The sequence below is a fragment of the Prionailurus viverrinus genome, chromosome B4, assembly GCF_022837055.1.
Source record: "Prionailurus viverrinus isolate Anna chromosome B4, UM_Priviv_1.0, whole genome shotgun sequence".
Lineage (NCBI taxonomy): Eukaryota > Metazoa > Chordata > Mammalia > Carnivora > Felidae > Prionailurus > Prionailurus viverrinus.
The window spans coordinates 21,162,025-21,184,443 of record NC_062567.1 but is presented as its reverse complement, the minus strand read 5'-3'; the positions used below and the strand labels follow the sequence as shown (position 1 = coordinate 21,184,443).

The window sequence follows — 22,419 nt, the reverse complement described above, 5'->3', positions numbered from 1 at the left end:
GCATAGTATCACTTATGTGTGGAATCTGAAAAAGAAAAGAAAAAGTCAAACCCACACAAATGGACAGTTGTAGTTTTGAGGGGGAGGTAGAAGAAATAGGAGGGAGAGGCTGGAAAAAGGATACAGCCTTCCAGCCATTAGAGGAATAGGTAGGTCTGAGGATCTCATATAAAACATGGGACTACACATGGTTTTGTATAACTGAATTTTGCTAAAGGAGTAGAATTTCAATGTTCTCACCAAAAAAGCACAAAAAGGAACTATGTAAGGTGATGGGCATGGTAATGCATTAGATGGGGGAATCTTCCCACAATGCAGATGCATACCAGATCATCATGATGCACACTTCAAATATCTTATAATTTTGTATGTTAATTACACATCAATTAAAACTTAAATTTTTAAAAAGATGAATAAGTTCTTGGGATCTAATATACAGCATGGTGATTGTTAACAGTACTGTATTATAGACTCAAGAGTTGCTAAGACAGGTGTTCTTAAATGTTGTCACCACACACATACACACACAGAGTTGTAATTATTGAGGTGATAAATGTGTTAACTAACTCCACTGTGGTAATTATTTCACAATATATATGTGTACCAAATCCTCATGTTGTACACCTGAAAGTGACAGAGTGTTATAGGTCAACTGAATCCCAATAGATTTTAAAAAAAAGACAAGGGTCCTGGGATTGGGGCTGGAATGATCTTCATTTCCCTGGAGACCACTTTTTCTTCTTTCGATCAATTCAAGCTTTACCACTGAGGCAAAATCTATATACTTTCTCTTCCCCTAATCCCTACCAAGATCTTCCATGCCCTACTGCACAATTTGCATATTTTTATAGTAGAGTTAACTTGTGTTATTAGAATCACATATTTATTGGTTATATTTCCTTCCCATGTTTCTATGGGCAATTTGAGGATCAGGATTTTGTCTCATCTATCTACATGTCTTCACAGCTTACCGTACAGCTTTATGTATAAATGCATTCAGGTGGATCTGCTAATAAGCACTTAGAAATATAGATATGGAGACTCAAGAGAAGAAAGGGCAAAGTGTCATGATTTGAAGACTGGATTCTGGCTTAGGAGTTACAGTATACTGATTATTAACACCATGGGAATGAATGAGAAAGCCCAGAGATGATATTCAGATGTGGAGGAGGATTTAAATATGGGGACAGGAGGAGGAGTTAGCAAAGGATACTCAGAATTAGGAGCAGAAATGCAGAGTGCAATCCAGCAGAAGCCTAGGAAGAAAAAAAACTATGGAAGGAAAGTGTGGTCATCAGTGTGAAATGCCAGTGAACTCCCAAATAGGATAAAGAACACAAGAGTGGCCACAGGGTGTTCACTGACATTTAATGCACTGGTATTAGGAGCCTGATTAGGTACAAGAAAGACTGTGAACTTTATTTTGACTTTACAGATTTGAAAAATGTATAATGTCAAAATGGTATAAAAATGAACATCAATATACCTTTTATTTTCAAAGTTTTTCTTGTAGTCAAATTGCTGATCATGAGTCTGAATAGTTGTTACTGCTGTGTTTTTTGTGTTAACAATTTCTTTCCTTTGTTTCCTGACTAGATGTCCTCTTGCAGCTGAAACATACAAGGTCCAGAGTAGCATTAATCAGAATAAAGAAAAAGCCATTACTTAAGTGAATAGAAACAAATTTTTTTTTGACAGTCAATGTCAGGAAAATGAAATTAAAGAGCCCAAATAGGACAGGTTCATAAAAAATATTGTTCATTAACAAGATTCTTCTATAGCAAGAAAATAATTAAAGTGCCTTTTGCATTAAGGACAGTACTGGGATGACACTAAAATGAAAGAGATTAGCTAAGTTGTTGAAAAAGACAAACTGTATTCATTTGCTTAAATCTGCTAATAATTACGTCAGCTATTTACAGGAGAAAGCCCCTATTATTTAAGAATATGTTTTGGACTTTTTGGCCAATTATCCTTGGAACCAGATAGATTTCAGAATTCATCTTTAAACTTTTTTATTTTATAAAGGTAATTCAGAGCAAATAACACATATCCTATAACATTCCCCATGTCAGGGAAGCATTCCATAATCAAAAATACAAATATTTCTCCAGAAAACCAATATTTTTACTAGGAGTGATGAAGGACTATAAATATTAGGTCATGTTTCACTGCCAGATGAGTTGTGAAAAACCGTTTCTTCAGTGTTTTATAAATTGTGAAACTGTGGATAAAGAATCTGATCCCAAATTTTAGGGATTTGCATTTTGATGCTGCAGGGAGAAGTAAAGGGCTTTAAAATCCCCAAAGAGATGAGCCCTTACGATTTGACAGACCCGAGACTGGAACAGGAATCTCTCAAATGTTAGTCAGCTATGCTGTCCACCATGTCAGTGCTCCTCAGAAGGCAGGCTGCAGATCATAGTGGATCATAAAATGGATTAGTGGGCCAAATCTAGCATCTAAAAATGAAGTGGAATAAGCCAGAACAGAAAATATCAGAGTGCATTGCATGTAGTATGTGTGCATATCAGGTTACATGGGAGAATATAGTTTTAACTATGGAAGTCCACTCAACACGTTGTGGAAGATGCTTTACTGAACCATACCAGGTTCTAAATTTAGTTTCTTATTGAAAAATGGAAAGTGAAATCTAAAGTCTACTGATACATTTTAATAAAAATGTGTAAAGTATTATTATAAATATTATTTACCTACAGTTAATAGAAAGAAACGGATGCCCTTTAACATAATGAGATTTAATCAAGTGGTCAAACATTGTGGCAAGTGTAACCTTTGGAATAAAGTAGGAAAAGTGTTATTGTCCAATGGATTATAATAATATGATTCCTGAGATCTGTAACTAATTTAATCACTTGTATCTTGCACAAGAGGTCAATCGTATTTCATTGATGCTTGACAGAAAATTTAAAAATTATTTTATTTAAAACAAAACATTCAAATATTAAAAGTGTCAATCACTAAAGCAATCAGATTTAGATTTAGTATAGAGAAAGCATCAACGTAACCGAGTCTGGAATTAAATACAAAAGCTACATAAGAATGGGGGTTTGAATATAAGATTAGATGTCCATATCTGAACATAACATTAAGTTTTGCTACATGGTGAGACCATCTGAGTGATTACCTGACTGTATTATTATAGCACTCTCTTTTCTTTTCTCCTGTATTTTTTGGTACCTCCTTGAATCCAAGAATCCTCTGACACAGGCTTGAATCAAAATAAGCTTGTCAATGGCTTCCTTTCGCATTAAATTTAACTGTTCCACATGATAATATTTAAGGAACACCTTAAAAGAGTGAAAATAAAATACAGATAAAACTAGGGCACGCCAATGGGAAATAGTCATATGCTATGAAGAACAGATTATATTCTAAATCTTTTTCAGATTTTGGAAATCACTATCTTCTGCTTGTTTGGCCTGGATTTTGCTACATTTTACATTTGTATTCTTGAAGAAAACCTCTCTTTGAGAACAAATATTGTTTAGCAATCATACTGTTATTTGCAGCCAGTTAACTAGGTTTTGTTGACTGGGCCAATAAGAATGGAGGATGGTCAGCTCTTGTATCAAAGTTTTAGCATCATATACTGTGAACAAAGCTAGATTTTTATGTTTTCAAAAAGACAACTGTATTTTTCAAATTAAAAAGTCTTACAAATCTAGCTGTAAGATAGAGGACACTTACAGCTATAGCAATTCACTCATCAAATGTTTATTGACACCTGCTGTATGTACTCATCTGCTGAGGATACAAAGGTAAATAAGGCAGGGCCCATCCTTCAGGGCCTCTCATGTTGTCAGTGGAGGGACTGAGGCAGAGAGATGGCCCCAGACAGAACAACATTCCTGCTAGACTCAGTGGCCCCCACGGAGAAAGGAGGACTGACTTTCGATCATTCTAAAATCGAAATGGATTGAAGAAACGGAGGGGCCTGCAGGCCTGGAGTTATTCTCATTTAAGAGTTTTCAACCTCTGCCAGGAAACAGGAAGATGTTTTTTTTCTTTTCATGGATACATTTACTAATAAAAGTCACCTAAAAGAAAGTTTATTGAATCCACCAAGAAAGTCACTTAAATTCAAATTTAACAGCTGAGTCATAAGAACTGGTAACACTGAAAGTAGAACCCTCTTCGAAGCTCCATGGCTTGAAAGCTTGGCACCACAGGCAGGTTAGCATTACAGGGTTTGACGGAATTTAGTTTTAATTTCTATGGGACTCTGGACGCTAATTTATTTAATCCATTCTACTGTTGACAATTCATTTAAAATTCAGTCTGTTCAAAAAGGTCATCTTTTTTATTACTTTTTTTTTTGTGCAGCATTAGAAATGTTTCTGTATTGAATACTTTTATTCATCTTAATGAGTTGGAAAAGGTGAAGTGGAAAAATACGAACAGCTTTAAAATGCTACTTAAATACCATGTAGGACTGGAACTGCAAAAGGCCCTTTTTACGAGTTAAAACTCCATTTGAAGTTAGGCATGTGTTTCAGACCATAAATCGTGAGATTTCAGCCTGACAAAATTCATCTTTGTGATCATCTAAAAGAAAATGGTATAAATAAGATACACATCTTTTTTAGTGCTCAGAATTTCACCTTGCTCACTACTGAAGTAAATATGGATTACTGAATATGTAAGACACTCGGTCTAAGATAAATATTTTAAAAAATCCCTTAAATTGTTAAGGAGCAGCTTCTTTTGTAAACATGAAAATTCTCTCCCATATCTTCCACCCCTAGACACGACTAATGTGGACGTTTGTTTCAGTCAATATGGCTGACAGTGGTTATTCTTGAAGGGTCAGTCTCTGAGGACTTTTCTTTAGATTGACTCTTTTCTCAATCCTCCCCCCAATGATATATTCAGTGTACCCCTAAGGCCTGGAACCCTCTTTATTTCCTTATCTCCATTTTGTAATGGGGATATCTGAGGCTATCTGAGGAGCCTAATGCATCCTTTCTCTAAGCAGCCGCCTATCTTACTTCCATACGCAAAATCTGTTATGATTTTTTTTCTTCATTCTCTAAGTGATTAAATAAGCTAAAATCTCTCTGGTCTCAAGTCTAATACATAAACACAGTGATAGCCAAACACTTACAGCAAGTCTACTAACAACGGTAAATATTTTGCTCCAGATAAATTTGAAGTTTACAACAGAAGCAGATTTGAGAATTAGGAAAAAAATATTAGGATCCTGTTCAGATCATTATGATTTTCTACAGAATATATTCTGTATATATTATATGACATTAATATATATTAACACATTCTGAATATTTATAGACTATATTTGTGGTGATAAAAAAGAGAATATATCTCAGTATGTTTTTAATACTACTACAAATGAAATGTACTCACTCTAAATTTCATCTTTTTTTTTGGATAAATCTTCAAGAGAAACTTTTCTTGAATTTCTTAAAAGAAACCTTTATGACAACAAAGTGTTTAATTCTGCTGAAGAAGAAAACCTTTATGAATTTGTCAACTTAATTCCCTAGTTTAAGCTAGAGCTTCTGTAACATAAAAAAGCCATAATATTTTCAAGCACGGGAAAATGTTATAATTCTCAGTAAATCCAACACATTTACAATTATTATTTGTCCTTGAAAATTACATGCAAACATTACTTTCGTTTTTCCAAGAGCCCAGTTATCCAGACCAGCTTTTTCCAAAATGGTGGCACAGGTGTCAGGGCTCACTGGGGGTTCTTCATTCCACTTGTAGCAGAGAACATGGTACCTTCGAGTGGGAGAAAGTGCTGGTTAGTATTTCATAAAGTTTCCATGCCTCAGTAGCCTGGTGGATACTTGACAGTTCTGTGCAGGGAAGAAAGAGATTCCCAGACTCAATGCACAGGACCCTTCTCAGAACCCTAAAGTAGACTGACACAAATCCAGACCAATTCGTTTGTATAGATTTGAGCATTGTTTTCTCAGTTTAGTGATTACTTTTCAACACTGATCACTGAAATCTCCCACAAAAACTCCATCACTAAAAAAGAAAAAAAAGTTAGTGGGGTATTTTAAGAGGAGCAGCATTTTTCTGGGTGCTAAAAGCAGAAGTGGCAAGAAACAGAGGGAAATATTTCATTTTTTCACCTTCACAAAAACATTGGAAGCTGATCTTAAAATTGGATGAAGGAGGGGCACCTGGGTGGCTCAGTCGGTTGAGCGTCTGACTCTTGATTTCGACTCAGGTCATGATCTCGCGGTTTGTGTGATTGAGTCCCGCGTCGGGCTCTGCACTGACAGTGCAGAGCCTGCTTGGGATTCTGTCTCTCTCCCCACCTCTCTCTCAGCCCCTCCCCCACTCATTCTCACTCTCTCAAAATAAATAAACTAAAAAAAATTAAAAAAAATTGGATGAAGGAGTTTAATTCTCTGCAAATTTCCTACTACTGTGTACACACCATCGAGCACTGTCCTTTGAGGTACACTTTGCACCTCACTGGAGGTTTTCTCTATTGGTTTGATACATCAGTAATTGAGGGGAAGAAGTGGGTTAAGGGGTTAATGCAGGAGAGAACTGAAACAGGCCACCAGGTGAATTACAGAAAGAAAAACCAGTTGACCATGGTCAACAATCTTGTGCGATTTTCTAGGGTTTCCAACATGCCCTTATTTAATTTCTTGGTGCAGGATTAACCTGCTGATCCAGAGGAAAAAAAGCATCAAGTTTTGGTAGGTTTTGAATTTCAAGACAGAGGCCATGTGTGTGGAAGAGTGAGGTGGCATGGTCAGGAGAGCTGAGTTCTGATCCTAGAGACTAATTACCCGTGTAAACATGGACACATCACGGAACCTCTGTAAATGTCAATTTCTTCATCTAAAAATGAGCCTGTAGATAAAACCTCTAAAAAGAACACATTCCAGCTCCACCAAGTTTCATCCTTGATAAACATGCAGATGAACTCTTTTCTGTTAGGCTCTTTGGAGAATCCTGGCCTAGAATGGTCTAGAAAGAAGTGATGGTCATAGCTTTTGTCATCTGTGCAAATAACCTCAGGGAGTGCCCGTTAACGTCCCCTCATCCTTTAGGCCTGCCAACTTGAGGACTAAACTTGCTTGTGGACACGTTGTGACTGAGGAGCTACTCTACCCTTCCAGCCTACCAACTATCTCCTGGTTTTACTTCTTTCCAGATCCAGCCAGGATCTCGTGGCTCATCATATGAGCAACCCTTCTTCTCATGCTCCCTCTCTTGGTCTTTTGTCACACATGGTCTGCAAACATCCAAACCTGGACCAGCCAATCATTGTTCTCTGCCCTCCTGTCAGGCCTTGGAGATCTGCCAGAGAAAAATCATTCACAGCACGCTCCCCTATGACCTTGTGGCTTACTGAGTCAGCCGAGTCCACGAGGACACCAAGAATCCTGATTGGTGTCCACAACTACTTTCCTCACTCAATCCTCACAACTGTTTCATCTCTCCTGTCCTGTTCAAATCTCCCACCTGCCCCTGCCCTCCGCGCTGCTCTCAGCAGATAAATGTGTCTTCTATTTTACCAGAGGCCACCAGATGCAAGCTCTACTGGCTTCCTCCCCAGCTACAGATCTGTTTGTCCATTATCGATTCTTCCCTTCTCCTTCAGAGGAGATATCCACTCTCCAACTGCCTGTGTTCTAGAGGTCATCTCTTCCTCCTCTCCTTTTTCAAGCCCTTTTCTCTCTTTTGGTGCCTTCCATTTAGTTCAAGACAAACCCTCTAAGTATGTCTCACCTGAAACGATTCTCTGTAGCCCACTAGCTTCACAGAGAAGTTGAAAGATTGCTTAAAATAACTGTCTCCATTTCTCTACTTCCCATTAATGAGCAGCTCCTGGAATCTGATTTAATCACATAGTAATAATAATAAGATAATAAAATCACATAGTAATAAGTAACTCTTATTTAATCACATAAAGATCTTTTAGTGATGAACTCTAAAGGGATGTCTTCCATCATAATCCTAAGTGTTCTTTTCTGCATTTGCTATTGTTGACCCTTTTCTCTGTCTTGAGTATCCCCACGTTTGCATCCCACCTTGCCTCCCTGCTTCTCCCCATCCCCCCATCAGTCTCCCTGACATGCCTCATTAGACGTTCTGCTCAAATGCAAGTGTTCTCCAATGTCCCATTTCTTTCTGAGCTCTCTCCACAGGGGTCTCATCTACATGCGGAATGGATGATTCCTAAATCTTCATCTGTGGCCCTCTTTACACAAACTCTGAACACATCACTTCTGCTTCGCTCCCCCACCTGATTATCTCACAGACACTCCAATTCATCACCTTGCCTTTCCTCTGCTAGTTCCTACCTCTGAGAATGATGTCACTATTTTTTTCAAAGGTGATAAAAATCTGTGTGTCATCCTAGATTCTTCCCTATTCTCCACTCAGTGTATCCAACAAGCTTAAGAATCTCTCTGAAATCCATTTCTTTCTCTCTATTCCTACAGGCATTGCCTTGAACTTACTTATCATCACTTCTCAACTTGACTTCCATAATTGCCTTCCAACTGGTTATGTCTGTTCTCACTCCCCCTCCCCCAGATCTGTCTGAATTGTCTTAATAAGATGAAAATCTGATCAGGTCCTTTCCCGACTTGGAAGGCTCTGAGAAAACCCAAGCTCTAAGCTGTGATGGCAAAAACAGGTGCTTTCAAAGGCCAGGCACATAACATAGGTAAGTTGGAGAGCAGTGGAAATGTAGGAAATGCAAAGGTCACACCTGCCAAAAAGCAGTCATTTAAAATTAGGTGACATGTATGAAGACCAGCATGAGAGCTCCCTCCCTCCTCTGTATCCCTGCCTGCCTTCCCAGTCTTACCTTCTGCTATTTTCCGTGGACAGCCTGAGCTCTGGTAATAAAAATTATTTAAAATTATGCCAGAAGGCCAGGTTTGCTCATGCCTCTATGCCTTTGTATGAGACTTCCAAGTCGGGAAAGGACATGATCAGATTTTCATCTTATCAAGTGTTGTGTTATTTGTATGTGTTATTCTCTCCGCCTGTATGTCCTTGATCCTCCCTGCTCATTCCTTTAAGGAAGATCGACTCTTCCAATATTCTAGAAACTCTTTCTCATGCATCTTCAATGAAGAGACTAACTGGGCTAACTGACATTCTCCTCCTCTGTGTTAGCTGCACTGACGGCTGTCCACACACACCCGGAGCTCGTGGATGCTAGTTCTCAGGGGTGTCCCCATGGGCTTCTGCTCCTGCCGGGGGAGCTGTGTCTGCTGCCAGACCTGTGTCTGCCAGCTGCGCTTGAGGTGACAGGATTCAAAACCATATGACGCAAACTGATGAAATATGAGTGAGGAAAGCCAGAGAGTTGTTTCTACACAACTGCATCAAATGCTTTGGTAAGACTTCAGAAAGAAGTGGTCTAAAGGTATTACAAAGGGTTGAGGAGAATCTTAAGAATCAAGAAATAGCCCTGTGATTGTTTCACAAGTTACCTTCAACTTCCTGCTTCACCTCAAGAAACATTAACTAGAAATCGCAAGTAAGGGATTATTGGTAACTCATGTAAGGAAGAGTCACTACGGGGTGCTTGGGTAGCTCGGTCGGTTAAGTGTCTGGCTCTCGATTTTGGCTCTGATCATGATCGCAGGGTTAGGAGATGGAGCTCCACATGGGGCTCGGTGCTGACAGCACGGAGCCTGCTTGGGATTCTCTCTTTCTCTGCCCCTCCTCTGCTTGTGTTCTCTCTCTCTCAAAATAAATAAATACACTTAAAAAAAAAAGAGTCAATAAACTCCAATTCATGGAACTTTTATTCAAAGAAAAAAACTGAGCCTGTATCAAAAGGCTGAAAAACGAATAGATGTTCATGTTCCAAGTTAAAATATGATATTTATAGTATATATTTATATATGACTTTTATGATTCTCTGCTTTATCTGAATTTCTACTATAATCTAAGAAGTCTTCCCCTTTCCTCCTCACTTCTACCTTCTCTATGTCATGCTTTCAGAGTGCCCTGTGTATACTTTTATTAAAAATATCCACTACTCTTTCATTCGCTTCATAAATATTTACGGAGTGCCTACTATGTACCAGGCACCTTTGTAAGTGCTGGGGATGGAGCGGTGAACACAGTACCCTTGTCCCTGGAGTTTACATTACATTGTATGATAACGTAATTAGGTCCTTGTTTCCACAGCTAGTCTGTGAGTTTGTTAACATCAGAAGCTCTTTCACTGTTCTTTGGATCTTTAATCTTTGGAATAAGATTTGGGTTAATCTTTTTTTCAAGGACTAGAACATAGTGGGTGCTTAATTAAATGTCTGCTGAAGGTCTAATGACCTGCCTCTGGGACTTGCTGTGGAAATAAACATGTAGGTAGACCAGTTGCACTGGGAAAGCCCCCAGACTCTTGCTTTGCTGCATCCCTTGTTTTAAAGACTTGCTTTAAAGGCAACATACTGGCTGCTGCTTTGTTTTTTATGGACTAGCTTCATGACTTATGCTGTGGGATTCAAGACCACGGCATTGTAGGTAATAAGCAATTTTGGGAGCTTGGGGCTGAGGCAAGAATAATGAAAATAATATAGCTAATACGTATTGATGACACTTGGGTCTATCAATAAACTTCATATATATTATTTAATTTAATGCTCATAACCATATACAGAGTAGATACAATTGTCATCCCTATTTGCAGATAAGAAAGACTGAGGCTTAAAGCTTATAGAAGTTACTCGAAGTAACTTTGAACAAAGTCACACATTTAGATGTGACAGAATTGGGGTTTGAACTTGGGCTTTCTGATTTCAAAGCGTGTGTACTTACCTACTTCACTATACTACTGTCTTCAATAAGTTCTGGGTGAATTAGAGTTCTGGTCGCCAAACCATTGTGTATAGGTGCCTAGTGGAAAAATGGAGCTCACTATGGTAGCTTCTTAGTATAAGAGTTCATTTGAAATAGCTACAGCAAAAACCCTGTGCAAAGTAATTCCGTATTGTGTCTCTTCTTGTAAGATTATTTCTTTGTCACAAAACAGAAGAGTTTATCTACAACGGAACAAAGAATCTGATGAATTTTGCATCATACAAGAAGGGTTGGTCAAAGGCTAAGACAGGACAGAGGAGAATTATGTAGTCCTATTTACACCTCCACAGGGCCTTTGCAAATTGTTCTGCCTCCTAAGAATCTCCGCCAATTTAGATGAAAGCTTTCAAATTAGTGACAGAGAAAAGGTTTAGTCTTTTATTTCTGGGACTTCCTGTATTTAGAACAGCTATTCACATAGTCTCTGTATACTGAGTTTTTTTTCCTTCCTCATTTATCATGCAGTAATTTGCTATTTTATATAGCATGGGACTTTGAAATACATTTATAAATTTTTTTTTTAATTTTTTTTTTCAACGTTCATTTATTTTTTTGGGGGACAGAGAGAGACAGAGCATGAACGGGGGAGGGGCAGAGAGAGAGGAGACACAGAATCAGAAACAGGCTCCAGGCTCCGAGCCATCAGCCCAGAGCCCGACGCGGGGCTCGAACTCACCGACCGCGAGATCGTGACCTGGCTGAAGTCGGACGCTTAACCGACTGCGCCACCCAGGCGCCCCTACATTTATAAATTTAATCTCACTTCTGACCTGCCAAATAAGCGACTTTCAACTGTAATATTGTCAAAAAGTAGGTTTAGTCCTCCTTACTGTCCACATTGTAAAACCATGGAGAACTGAAACGGTAAGTTCACTATGTCATTCAAGGCTCTCTGTACATAATTTTTAACCTGATCAGTTTTCCCATCTTATCTTCTGTCAATTTCTGTCACTTCACTAACACCTACTGTGCTAATCCCGGCAAATCCAACCAAGTCCCTCTAGCTTTCGACATGCCAAACAGTACAGTGAGAAAGACCTTTCCTGTCTTTTCCACAAACTGTACCTACCATCAGATTCCAGTTTGAACCTTCTTTCCTAATATTCTCTCTTATCAGCCCTCCTGGACATAAATTTATCTCTTCTGACCTCTTGCACTGTGTATACCATTCAGTTGGATCTTGGTACTTATTACCCTGCATTGCTTATTAACTTCCCATGCCTGTGACTTTGAAAATTTTAGCTGGGAGTGTCAATTCTTGAGGTTTAAGACAGTTTTAAAATGTGGTGCCCTCTGCAATGCTTAGCACAGTACTTTGCACATAAAAAAAAGGTCACTGAAATTCCATGGTAGTTATAGTAATATTATATTAATATTGTTTATTTAATTAAAAAATTTTTAATGTTTATTTATTATTTTTGAGAGACAGAGAGACAGAGCATGAACAGGGGAGGGGCAGAGAGAGAGAGAGAGGGAGAAACAGAATCCGAAGCAGGCTCCAGGCTCTGAGCTGTCAGCACAGAGCCTGACGCAGGGCTCGAACTGTGAGATCATGACCTGAGCTGAGGTCGGATGTTTAACTGACTGAGCCACTCAGGTGCCCCAAAATGTATTTCTTAAAAAACAAGCTAGGCAGTAATTACTTACTGAATTCCTGAATTCTTTCACTTGACCTTAGCCAAAAGACTGAGAAATGATACCTGAATTCTTTTAAACATTTAAAAAAAAATACCTTTCGTTTCTTTGCCAGTGGGTCAAAAGGGTGAGGGGAGGCAAAAACTACTACAGATTGCTGAAAAAATGAAAATTTGCAAAAATAATTAGGATTCTCGTTTTATTTAGTAAGGGTCTTTTGGTTACCCCAAGTGAAAGAATGCTTGACACAAGGTAAGAAATGTTGTTTTGTTTTGTTTTGTTTTGTTTTGTTTTGTTTTGGGGGGAGGGAGTTAGAAATTTTGTTTTGTTCTTAATCCTAATTTATACACTCTGAAAAAGGCCAGAGAATGTTAGGTTTTACCTGAAAATTGCTAGGTTTTACCTCAAATGCTAGGTTTTACCTGAAAATGGTAATACTGTTGAAAATTGAAACTTCAAATTTAATAGGTAATAGTAATCACAGAATTGATAAATATCAGAAACATGAGCATTTAAAATATTAAATATATAAGGAATATATTGAACCTCTATATCACTATAAATATATTACTTAATAAAATATATTTAATGTATAGCTTAATTCATTTTACATTAATCTCAAATATTAAAAAGGACCTCATACTTAATTGAGTCTTTATGTCTTCTAAATCACTGTTAGAGATAATGTCTCATTTGATCCTTATAACAATTCCACTAGGCAGTCATGGCAGATTTATTAAATGAGGAAAATGGTTCTGAATAGGCCAGGTTTTCTGATCTAGGCACTGTTAACATTTTAGGATGGATAATTATTTGCTGTGGGGGGATCTCCTGTGGATGGTAGGATGCTTAACAGCATCTTTGGATTTTATGCACTAGATGCCAACAACAACACTCAATCCCACCAGTTGTGACAAACAAAATGTCTCCAGACATTGACAAATGTTCTTTGAAGAGCAAAATTTCTCCCCGTTGAGAATCACTGGTACAGCCCAATGGTCACCCAACCCAGAACCTCTAACTGCTCAGTACAGAAGCTTAGGCCTTTCAATCATACTGCCCATGACATTTATCCCATGTGACCACACAGGATCTCCCAGGTGACAACAGAAAACTCCCAGCCCCAGTTACCTTTTCTTTCAGTACAGCATCTTTTGCAAAAACAAAATGCCTCCCTCCTAGAACACCTAAGTCATTCTCTTCCCTATTTTGCTTCCTATAATTCTTCTGATGAATTTCTCTATAAACTGTACATGGAAACTTGAAAAGAATTCCACATACCGCTTTATAAAGTTAGCAAAAAGTATCCGATGTGAGTACCCCAGCCTTCGAATTCTTGCTGTTTCCAGAATTCCGGTGTAGCGAAGCTGTAGGAGAACTTTCTCTCTGTCGTATTTTCTTGCCTGACGGTCATTATTTGGTTTGATGCACCGGACAAAATGAGGTTGGCCCACCATCATTTTAGATAACAAATCCATCAGAGAATACTATAATATGGAACAAAAATAAATTTCCCAGTGTAGCATATAAAAATTTAGAAGGTTGCAGGTATTTCTTTTTACTATAAGAAAAAATGCTGAAACCTGGATGTTATACATGTTCACATGAATTCACAGTCAATGGAGGAATATGCATATTAATGAAAATTTTATTTATAGCATATTTTTAAAAATCTGTATTTACTCAAAAATGTAGAGGCAATAACTTGGAACTTAGCCATTAAAAGGTTTCATGTACATTCTTAAAGCAACTTTAATGAATAGATAAAATTCCTTTTGGTATAGTTTGTTTGTTAGTAATTATATCCTCTTAGGGAAGCTTGCTGACATACAGTATTTAGGCATACAACTTAATTACCTCCTTTTACCATTAATTTCCTTATTCAACTCTTTCTTTATAGAAAGTATGAAAGTAAACCCATCAATGCCTATCAGAATCATCTCCTAGTTTAAAATAAAGAATGAGAGGGGTGCCTGGGTGGCTGAGTTGGTTGAGCGTCCAACTTTGGTTTGGGTTATAATCTCACGGTTTGTGGGTTTGAGGCCCACACTGGGCTCTGTGCTGACAGCTCGGAGCCTGGAGCCTGCTTCGGATTCTATGTCTCCCTCTCTCTTTGCCCCTCCCCTGTTCACACTCTGTCTCTCTCTCTCAAAAACAAATAAACATTAAAAACATTTTTAAATAAGGAATGAGAAGTTAAAGCAGTTTAATATATAGGACATAGGAGTTACAAAAATAAGCAAATTCATTTAAGTACTCTAATCTGCTCAAGTTCGATAATTTTCTTATTTATTTTAGAATTTTCAAAGTCACATAGATACGAAAATTGTGTTTTCAGCAATACCTTGTTACAATGGTAGCCAATTACTGGACAACTGAGCATAACATATCAGGATAATCATAGTTCAATTAAAAGTGGAATCTCAGACAGTGAGTATGCTAAAGCCAGCATTGCAATTTATTGGCAAGGTAATGAATGTATGAACACAGGCAGCTGTTGTCAGTTGGATTTCTTTTAGTGTTGGAAATATACAAGCCTAGGGTTATAAAATACCCTGGTACAAACCAAATACCGGAATTGCACAACTGACAAAGCCTTGGCTTGGCATGGCTTCTTCTTGGGCACTGAAACTCCTATGTGATCCTCAAACAGCTGAGGTTACCACTTTGGAGCCCTTTTCCACTACATTTATATGTGAGCCATCACGCAAACATCTGCCAGGCACTGGGGATACAAAGGTGATATATCTGTCACTGGCATTCTGAGCAAGAGCTTGCTACAATTTAAATATTGGTTTTTCTTAGGGACCAAGGCATGGTATCACACTATATTCCTTCTCCACAGAATGAAAACTTACTTTAAAAATATGTTATATACTATACGGAATTATCTTCTATCACTTTTCACTTCAGCCTGAGGAATAAAACGATTTTATGAACGAATGGCTTAAGTAGACACACAGTGTTTGATGTCAACAACAGTGGAATGAGAATGGTCTTGGATAACTCACTTAAAAAAAGAAAATAATCTGTCTGTACATATGCTTGGTAATTCAGCTGTGCTGTAGTTCTCATGTAAGGTGAATGGACCAGCTGCAAATGTGAGATATTGAGCATATATGTACATATAAATGTGTGTGTGTGAGCAGATGCTACTCAAAGATGATTAAGCACACACTATCTGTGAGGAGTTTAGGACTTGAAAATATCTAATAAAACTACCCAGTTATTTTAAAAAATACTTCATGATTCTGTTAGAAAACTGGATTTATTCACCAAACACTTCCAGTAAATTTAACCCAATTTCCTCCCCTTCCCCTCCTGTCTTAAATTATACTATTAATAATTTCCAATTTTCAGTTGGCATTTTCTTCCTTTTCTTTGGCTGATTCATATGATTTTATCAAAAGAGATAAATAAGAACTGAAACCAATAATGAGGGCAGAATTATCTAGAGTTGTTCAGAACACAGAGGAAGAAAAGGACTCCCTGTCCTTCTCTTCTCCCATATTGTCTAAGGAAGAAAGGCCACCTTGATCCAATGCTAAGGACACAGCGACTGACTTTCTTGGCATGTTACTGTGTTTCCCTGGTGTCCCTACTCCTTGCCCCATGATTATACCAGTTCTATTTTTCTTTTGAGGTTTTCATCTCGTCTATGTGCAGGGAGACATGGAATGGACCTGGATGCTCAGGCTTGCCCCATCTGTCCACCCTAAGATCATCTAGGAGTGGGAAGGAGAATTGGTAGCTATCATGGCATTGAATTTAAAATGCTGTCAGGTTTTATTCTAGTAGAGATGCATTTGGTTCTTTGGACAAATTTTAACCAAGGTATACAAACCTCCATTACAGTGGACTTAGTATGCAATCATTTTATAGGTAAAATATCAAAGCAAACCAATCCATATGTTTTTGACAGTATTCTCTACTATATTTAAAAAAAAAATTTTTTTTTTCAACGTTTATTTATTTTTGGGACAGAGAGAGACAGAGCATGAACGGGGGAGGGGCAGAGAGAGAGGGAGACACAGAATCAGAAACAGGCTCCAGGCTCTGAGCCATCAGCCCAGAGCCTGACATGGGGCTCGAACTCACGGACCGCAAGATCGTGACCTGGCTGAAGTCGGACGCTTAACCAACTGCGCCACCCAGGCGCCCCTCTACTATATTTTGTATCTAACAAATAGTAAATGGAATGTAATGAGAATTTTATTTTGCAAATAGCACTCTGATATTTTTTACTAGTTTTTGATCTGTAACTCTCAATTAAAACAAATAACATTCTTAAGCACAACACAGCATAATTTAATATCTTACTCTAAAATATGATGCAACTGTTTGTGTTTTCATGTTGGTTGTCTCTATGGCGTGACGTGTGGCTTCTCCAGTTTCACCCTACAGAGACCAAGAAAGACAGTGACGCTTCGTTATCTATTGTACTTTATGATCCACAGGGAGCACGTGGAATTTCCTTTGGGTTATCACAGACTATGCATTCAAATACATAAAATAACAAAATGTTAATATTTTTACTGCAGGGTGATTGTTTCATCAGCTGCATTGGAATTTTAATTGGTCTTGTATAGAATGTGACTATCTCGGACCTTCACTAATATACTTTGAGTTGCTCCTAGCGTAATATTAAAATGAGCTATAAAAGAAGAGTTAGGAATATATCATAAATGCATGATTATTTTAGCAGCTAGCAGTAATATGAACATAACTGCTTAAGCAGAAAAGAAAGATCAAAAAGGAAAAACTAAGGAAAATGATGCTTACTTTTGGGAGCACACAAACATTGCCATTGTAAAGGTTATATTCTTAGACTCACTGTCATGCAAAATGCATTTTCTTACCTTTGTCAAGTTGATTGTTTTTTCTGAGGTCCTCATTTGATAGTTTATTATATTTTTAGTTTTAGAATGTGGCAGATTACCTATGGGAATATGGATAAAATTAATATACTTAATGGCTGGAAGACTTCCCCCATTCACTTAAGTATTAAAATAAACATTGTTGATCCCACAATATTCACCCTTGGTAAAGTATTTACGAGAAATTAAGGGATAAAGTAATATTGCATAAACATTTGTAACAAATTTTAAATTCAGAAAAAAACCCTCCAGCTTGGAGATTAGAAAAAGTACAGGTGAGTGCTGGATTTCTTTTAATTGCTACAGAATATGGTGTGATTCTGACAGAAGGGACAATTTAATTTGTGTGTGTGTGTGTGTGTGTGTGTATGTGTGTGCATATGTGTGTGTTAAATGGCATCTGAGATTTTCTTTAACACAAAGGTAAACTTTACAAGGGGCCTTAACAATCATATAGATTATTAAGTCATGAAGTTGTTATAAGAAAATCACGAATGGTTGAGAGCAATGGGTATGTTCAGTCTAACATTCAGAAATCAGTGCACGGCGCAGGTGCTACGTAAGCATGCACAATCCAAGGCCGTGAGAATACTCTGGAGTAGTGAAAAATTATGGCCATGGGAGCCAGGAAGACCTGGATTTGAATACCAGCTGTGGTACTTAAATTGTGTTTCTCGTGAATCACTTACTTTGTCTCTGAGTTGCATCTTGAAACTACATAATGGGGATAATGCTGTCTTGGCTGCCTCACAGAATGTTGATGACACGTGGAAGTATGCCTGGCACATGGTGGGTGGCTGGAAATGTTAGTTCATCTTCTCTCCTGTACCACCCCCCACCAAGCACAATACACCAACCCACAGTCCAAGAGTTCGTCATCCCAATAGCAATGTTCAAATCTGTCTCCAGAATTCAGTATCACTTCAGAAAGATTATTTCTTTTCACTCTCATTCTTTTAAGTGAGAAACAGAGGCTACACATTTTTGACAAATCTTTCACTTTCTTTGTGGTAGCAAAAGGCTGGCTCTGAGGTGATGATGTGGGATGGGGCCCTGCCTGTGATGCGGCTGGCAGTGCCTCTGCTGTGCGGTCTTCCTCCCTCCCTCGTCATCAGGAGAAGTGCTACAACGGGTGTGTGTGCCCGCCTTCATGATGGGCTGCACATCCTTCAGATGTGAAACTTCTGCAGACAGCAGAATGGATAGAGACAGTAACGCATGATCTACGGAGGGGCAGCTGTGGAATTTCATTTGTTCTTTTTTTTTTAAGGGAAGGTTTGAGGAAAAAAATTACCAAAATTACTACCGGCTTGAAGACTGCTTGGGAGCATAGTAAGTATACAAAGGACTAGTAGCACATTAATTAAAATAGATCCATTTATGGGGTGCCTGGGTGGCTCAGTGGGTTAAGCATCCAACTTCAGTTGGGGTCATGGTCTCATGGTTTGTGGGGTTGGGCCTTGCATTGGGCACTGTGCTGACGGCTCAGAGCCTGGAGCCTGCTTCAGATTCTGTGTCTCCCTCTCTCTCTGCCCTTCCCCTGATCTCGCTCTGTCTCTCTCTCTCTCTCAAAAATAAATAAACGTTAAAAAACAATTAAAAAAAAGAATAGACCCATTACTTAATAGATACCATTACTTAATATTAGCCAAATAAGAACTAAAACTTTAAATTTCTCTGAAAACTAAAAAACAAGAAGAAATTTACTAAGGGATTAATAATTTCAATGTAAAAAATTATACACTAGTCATCAAATTCTTTAACAAAAAAATAAATGAAAGCCTTTTAAAAATTCATCAGTGCATATCAATGAAACTAAAATTAGCATAGATCTTAATTTCAGAAAATATATCCATATATATTTTATATGTTGACCTGATAAACCTGTAATAAATCAAGCTAGAGATGTGAGCTGCAAGGAATTGTGGTACATTTCCCCCCAGTAATGGCTGAGCTGTATTTCATAGTTAAAGTCATACATGTAAAGGGCCATAGTTATTTTAGAATCTTGGAGACAGCATAACATAGGATTGAAATACCCAGACTTTTAAGCCCACTTCTAAGACTTCCCAGAGGAGTTACACTGGGAAAGCTGCTCAACATTTCTAAGACTCAGTGTCTCATCTATAAAAGTAGTACGTCCTGAAGTGTTGCTATTAGGAGTTAATGAAAGTACTCAGTACAATGTCTAGCACACTGCAATTTCTAAACAAATTTTATGTATTATTATTGTTGTCATCATTATTATTATGTTTGCATATCTAGGTGAATATGAAACCCAAATGCCTCTGATAGCTTTGAGATTCTGAGTCAATGAAACATCTTTGATTTTGAAGTTCTCATCTCCCTAGCCAACGAGACATGGTTCTGATGATATTCAGAAGACAAAACATAGTATTGAAAACCTGGTTGCATATTTTATAAGGATGAAAAAAATGAGATTAGATGCACAGATGCAGTTGGTGGATACAGAAAGAGATGACTGACTGAAGGGGTGCCTGGGTGGCTCAGTTGACTGAGCATCCAACTTCAGCTCAGATCTCATGGCTCATGAGTTTGAGCCCTGCATTGGTCTCTGTGCTTACAGCTCAGAGCCTGGAGTCTGCTTTGGATTCTTGTCTCTGTCTCTCTCTGCCCTTGCTCTGCTCATTCTCTGTCTCTATCTCTGTCTCTCTATCAAAAATAAATAAACGTTAAAAAAAACCCTGAAGATGTTTTGCTTCTGGGCATGATAAAATAACACAGCCTGCATTAACTTAAATAACTAAAAAAAACATACAAAATATATCAGCAATAGTTTTTCTTCCCTTTCATTTTTATTGTAAAATTTACGTAACATAAAATTTAGCATCTAAATCATTTTTAAGTGTACAGTTCAGTAGCGTACCTTCATAATATTATGCAGCAACCACCACCATCGATCTCCATAACTTTTTTTATCTTGTAAAACTGAAATTTTATACCCATTAAATACCAACTCCCCATTGCCTCTACCTCCAACCCCTGGCAACCACCATTCTGCTGTCTCTATGATTTTGACTGCTCTAAGTAGCTTATATAAAAAGACTCATACCATATTTGTCAATCTATAACAGTGTTTAAATACTGTGGATGAAGCAGTCCAGGACATTGATCCCTCAGCAAGGGGAAACAAATGAGGTGAGCCCTATGATTACTCCAGCTTTCTGTCTACGAGGTTTTATGCTGTAATGCAAGGGGGGGAATCCAGGTGAAGAGTATGGAAAATAACAGATGTAACAATAGAAAACAAACAGCAAATGGTGGAGTCAAACCCAACCATATCAAAAATCACATTAAATATAAATGGTATGATCACCTCAATTAAAAGGCAGAGATTGTAGGCATTTAAAAAAGGAAGGTCCAACTACATGCTGTCTAAAAAAAAACGTTTAAATATAAACACAAAACTAAGTTGAAGTTGAAAGTATAAAAAAAGATATACCATTCAACCACTAGTCATGAGAAAGCTGGAGTCTCCATATTAATATCAGGCAAAGTAGATTTCCGAGCAAAGAATATTACCAAGGATAAAAAGGGACATTTAATAATAAATAAAGGGGTCCACTGATCAACAAGATATACTCATTCTAAATGTTTATATGTCCAATAAAAGATCTGAAAAATACATGAAAGAAAACCTGATAGGAATGAAAGAAAAAATAGATAAATTGACAATTATAATCAGATATTTCAAAACTCCTCTTTCAAGAACTGGTAGAACCAGGAGAGAGACAACCAGTAGGGATACAGAAGATTTGAGCATTGACCAATACTATCAACCAAGCTGACCTAACTGACATTTATATAACTCTCCATCCAACACAGTGGACTACACATTATTTTCAAGTATAAATGAAATGTAAAACAAGGTATACCATCTTCTGGGCCATAAAACATATCTCATTAAATTTAAATGGATTAAATCATACAAATAATGTGTTCTGAGCACTATGGAATTAAATTAAAAGGCTACAACACAAAGATATGGAAAATACCAATATTTTTAGAATTTAAGTATAATACTTACAAATAATCGATGTAAGTACTTATATTAGAAAAGAAGAAATGTTTTCTTAAATCAATTACCTAAGTTCTCACCTTAGAAATTTGAAAAAGAAGACAAAATAAAACCCAAAATAAACAGAGGAAAGGAAACAAAAATGACAAAAGCCAGAAAGAAAAAAAGCAAGAAAGCAAGCAAGCAAGCAAGAAAGAAAGAAAAAGAAAGAAACATCAACAAAATAGAAAGCAAAGCCAAGGGAGAAAATCAATGAAACTATATACTCTTTGCTAGTTCTTTGAGAAGATCAATAAAATTGATAAATATCTAGAAAATCTATCAAGAATAAAGTGAAAGACAAATGAGAGTGCTGATAAAACTTCAATATCTATAGATATTAAAGAATAATAAGGGAACATTATAATCAACTTTATGTCAATAAATATGACTACCTAGATGAAATAAATTTCTTAAAAGACACAACCTACTATAAAGCTCATTTAAAAAATTAGATAACTTAAATATCCTTATATCTGTTAACAAATTGATTGAATTTGTAGTTAAAAACCTTCTCACAGAAACTCTTCAGGCCCAGATGGCTTCACTGATGAGTTCCACAAAGGAATTTAGAAATAAATAATACTCTTCCTGAAAATTGAAGAGGAAGCAATACTTCTAACCCATTCTATGAGGCCAGTATTACTCTGATCCCAAAATTAGAAAAAAATTACAAGAAAACAATAGCCCAATATCCCTCATGGACATAGATGCAAAAATTCTTAACAAAATGTTAGCAAATTGAATCTAGCCATACATAAACGTCCAATGTATCATGATCATGTCAGGTTTTTCCCAGGAATAAAAAGTTGCATAACATTCAAAAATCAATCAATGTAACTCACCATATTTATAAATTAAAAAATAAACAAACAAATGATCATCTCAATAGATACAGAAAAGGCATCTGACAAAATTCAAAGATGCATACTTGATAAATATTCAGAAAACTAGGAATGGAAAGAACTTCCTCCTACTGAT

The 22,419-nt window shown here is 37.3% G+C and overlaps 1 protein-coding gene across 2 annotated transcripts in view; it reads right to left on the bottom strand.

Moving 5' to 3' along the window:
* Positions 1-22,419, bottom strand: part of MYO3A (myosin IIIA) — a 245,290-nt gene that overhangs the window by 42,748 nt on the left and 180,123 nt on the right. For both annotated transcript variants that reach the window (XM_047867899.1, XM_047867900.1), the window contains 6 exons: positions 17,343-17,422; positions 16,804-16,881; positions 13,765-13,970; positions 5,658-5,769; positions 3,149-3,311; positions 1,487-1,610 (listed from right to left, as the gene is read on the bottom strand). In XM_047867899.1, coding sequence (XP_047723855.1) covers positions 1,487-1,610; positions 3,149-3,311; positions 5,658-5,769; positions 13,765-13,970; positions 16,804-16,881; positions 17,343-17,422 — 763 coding nt within the window. The remainder of the gene's footprint in view (positions 1-1,486; positions 1,611-3,148; positions 3,312-5,657; positions 5,770-13,764; positions 13,971-16,803; positions 16,882-17,342; positions 17,423-22,419) is intronic.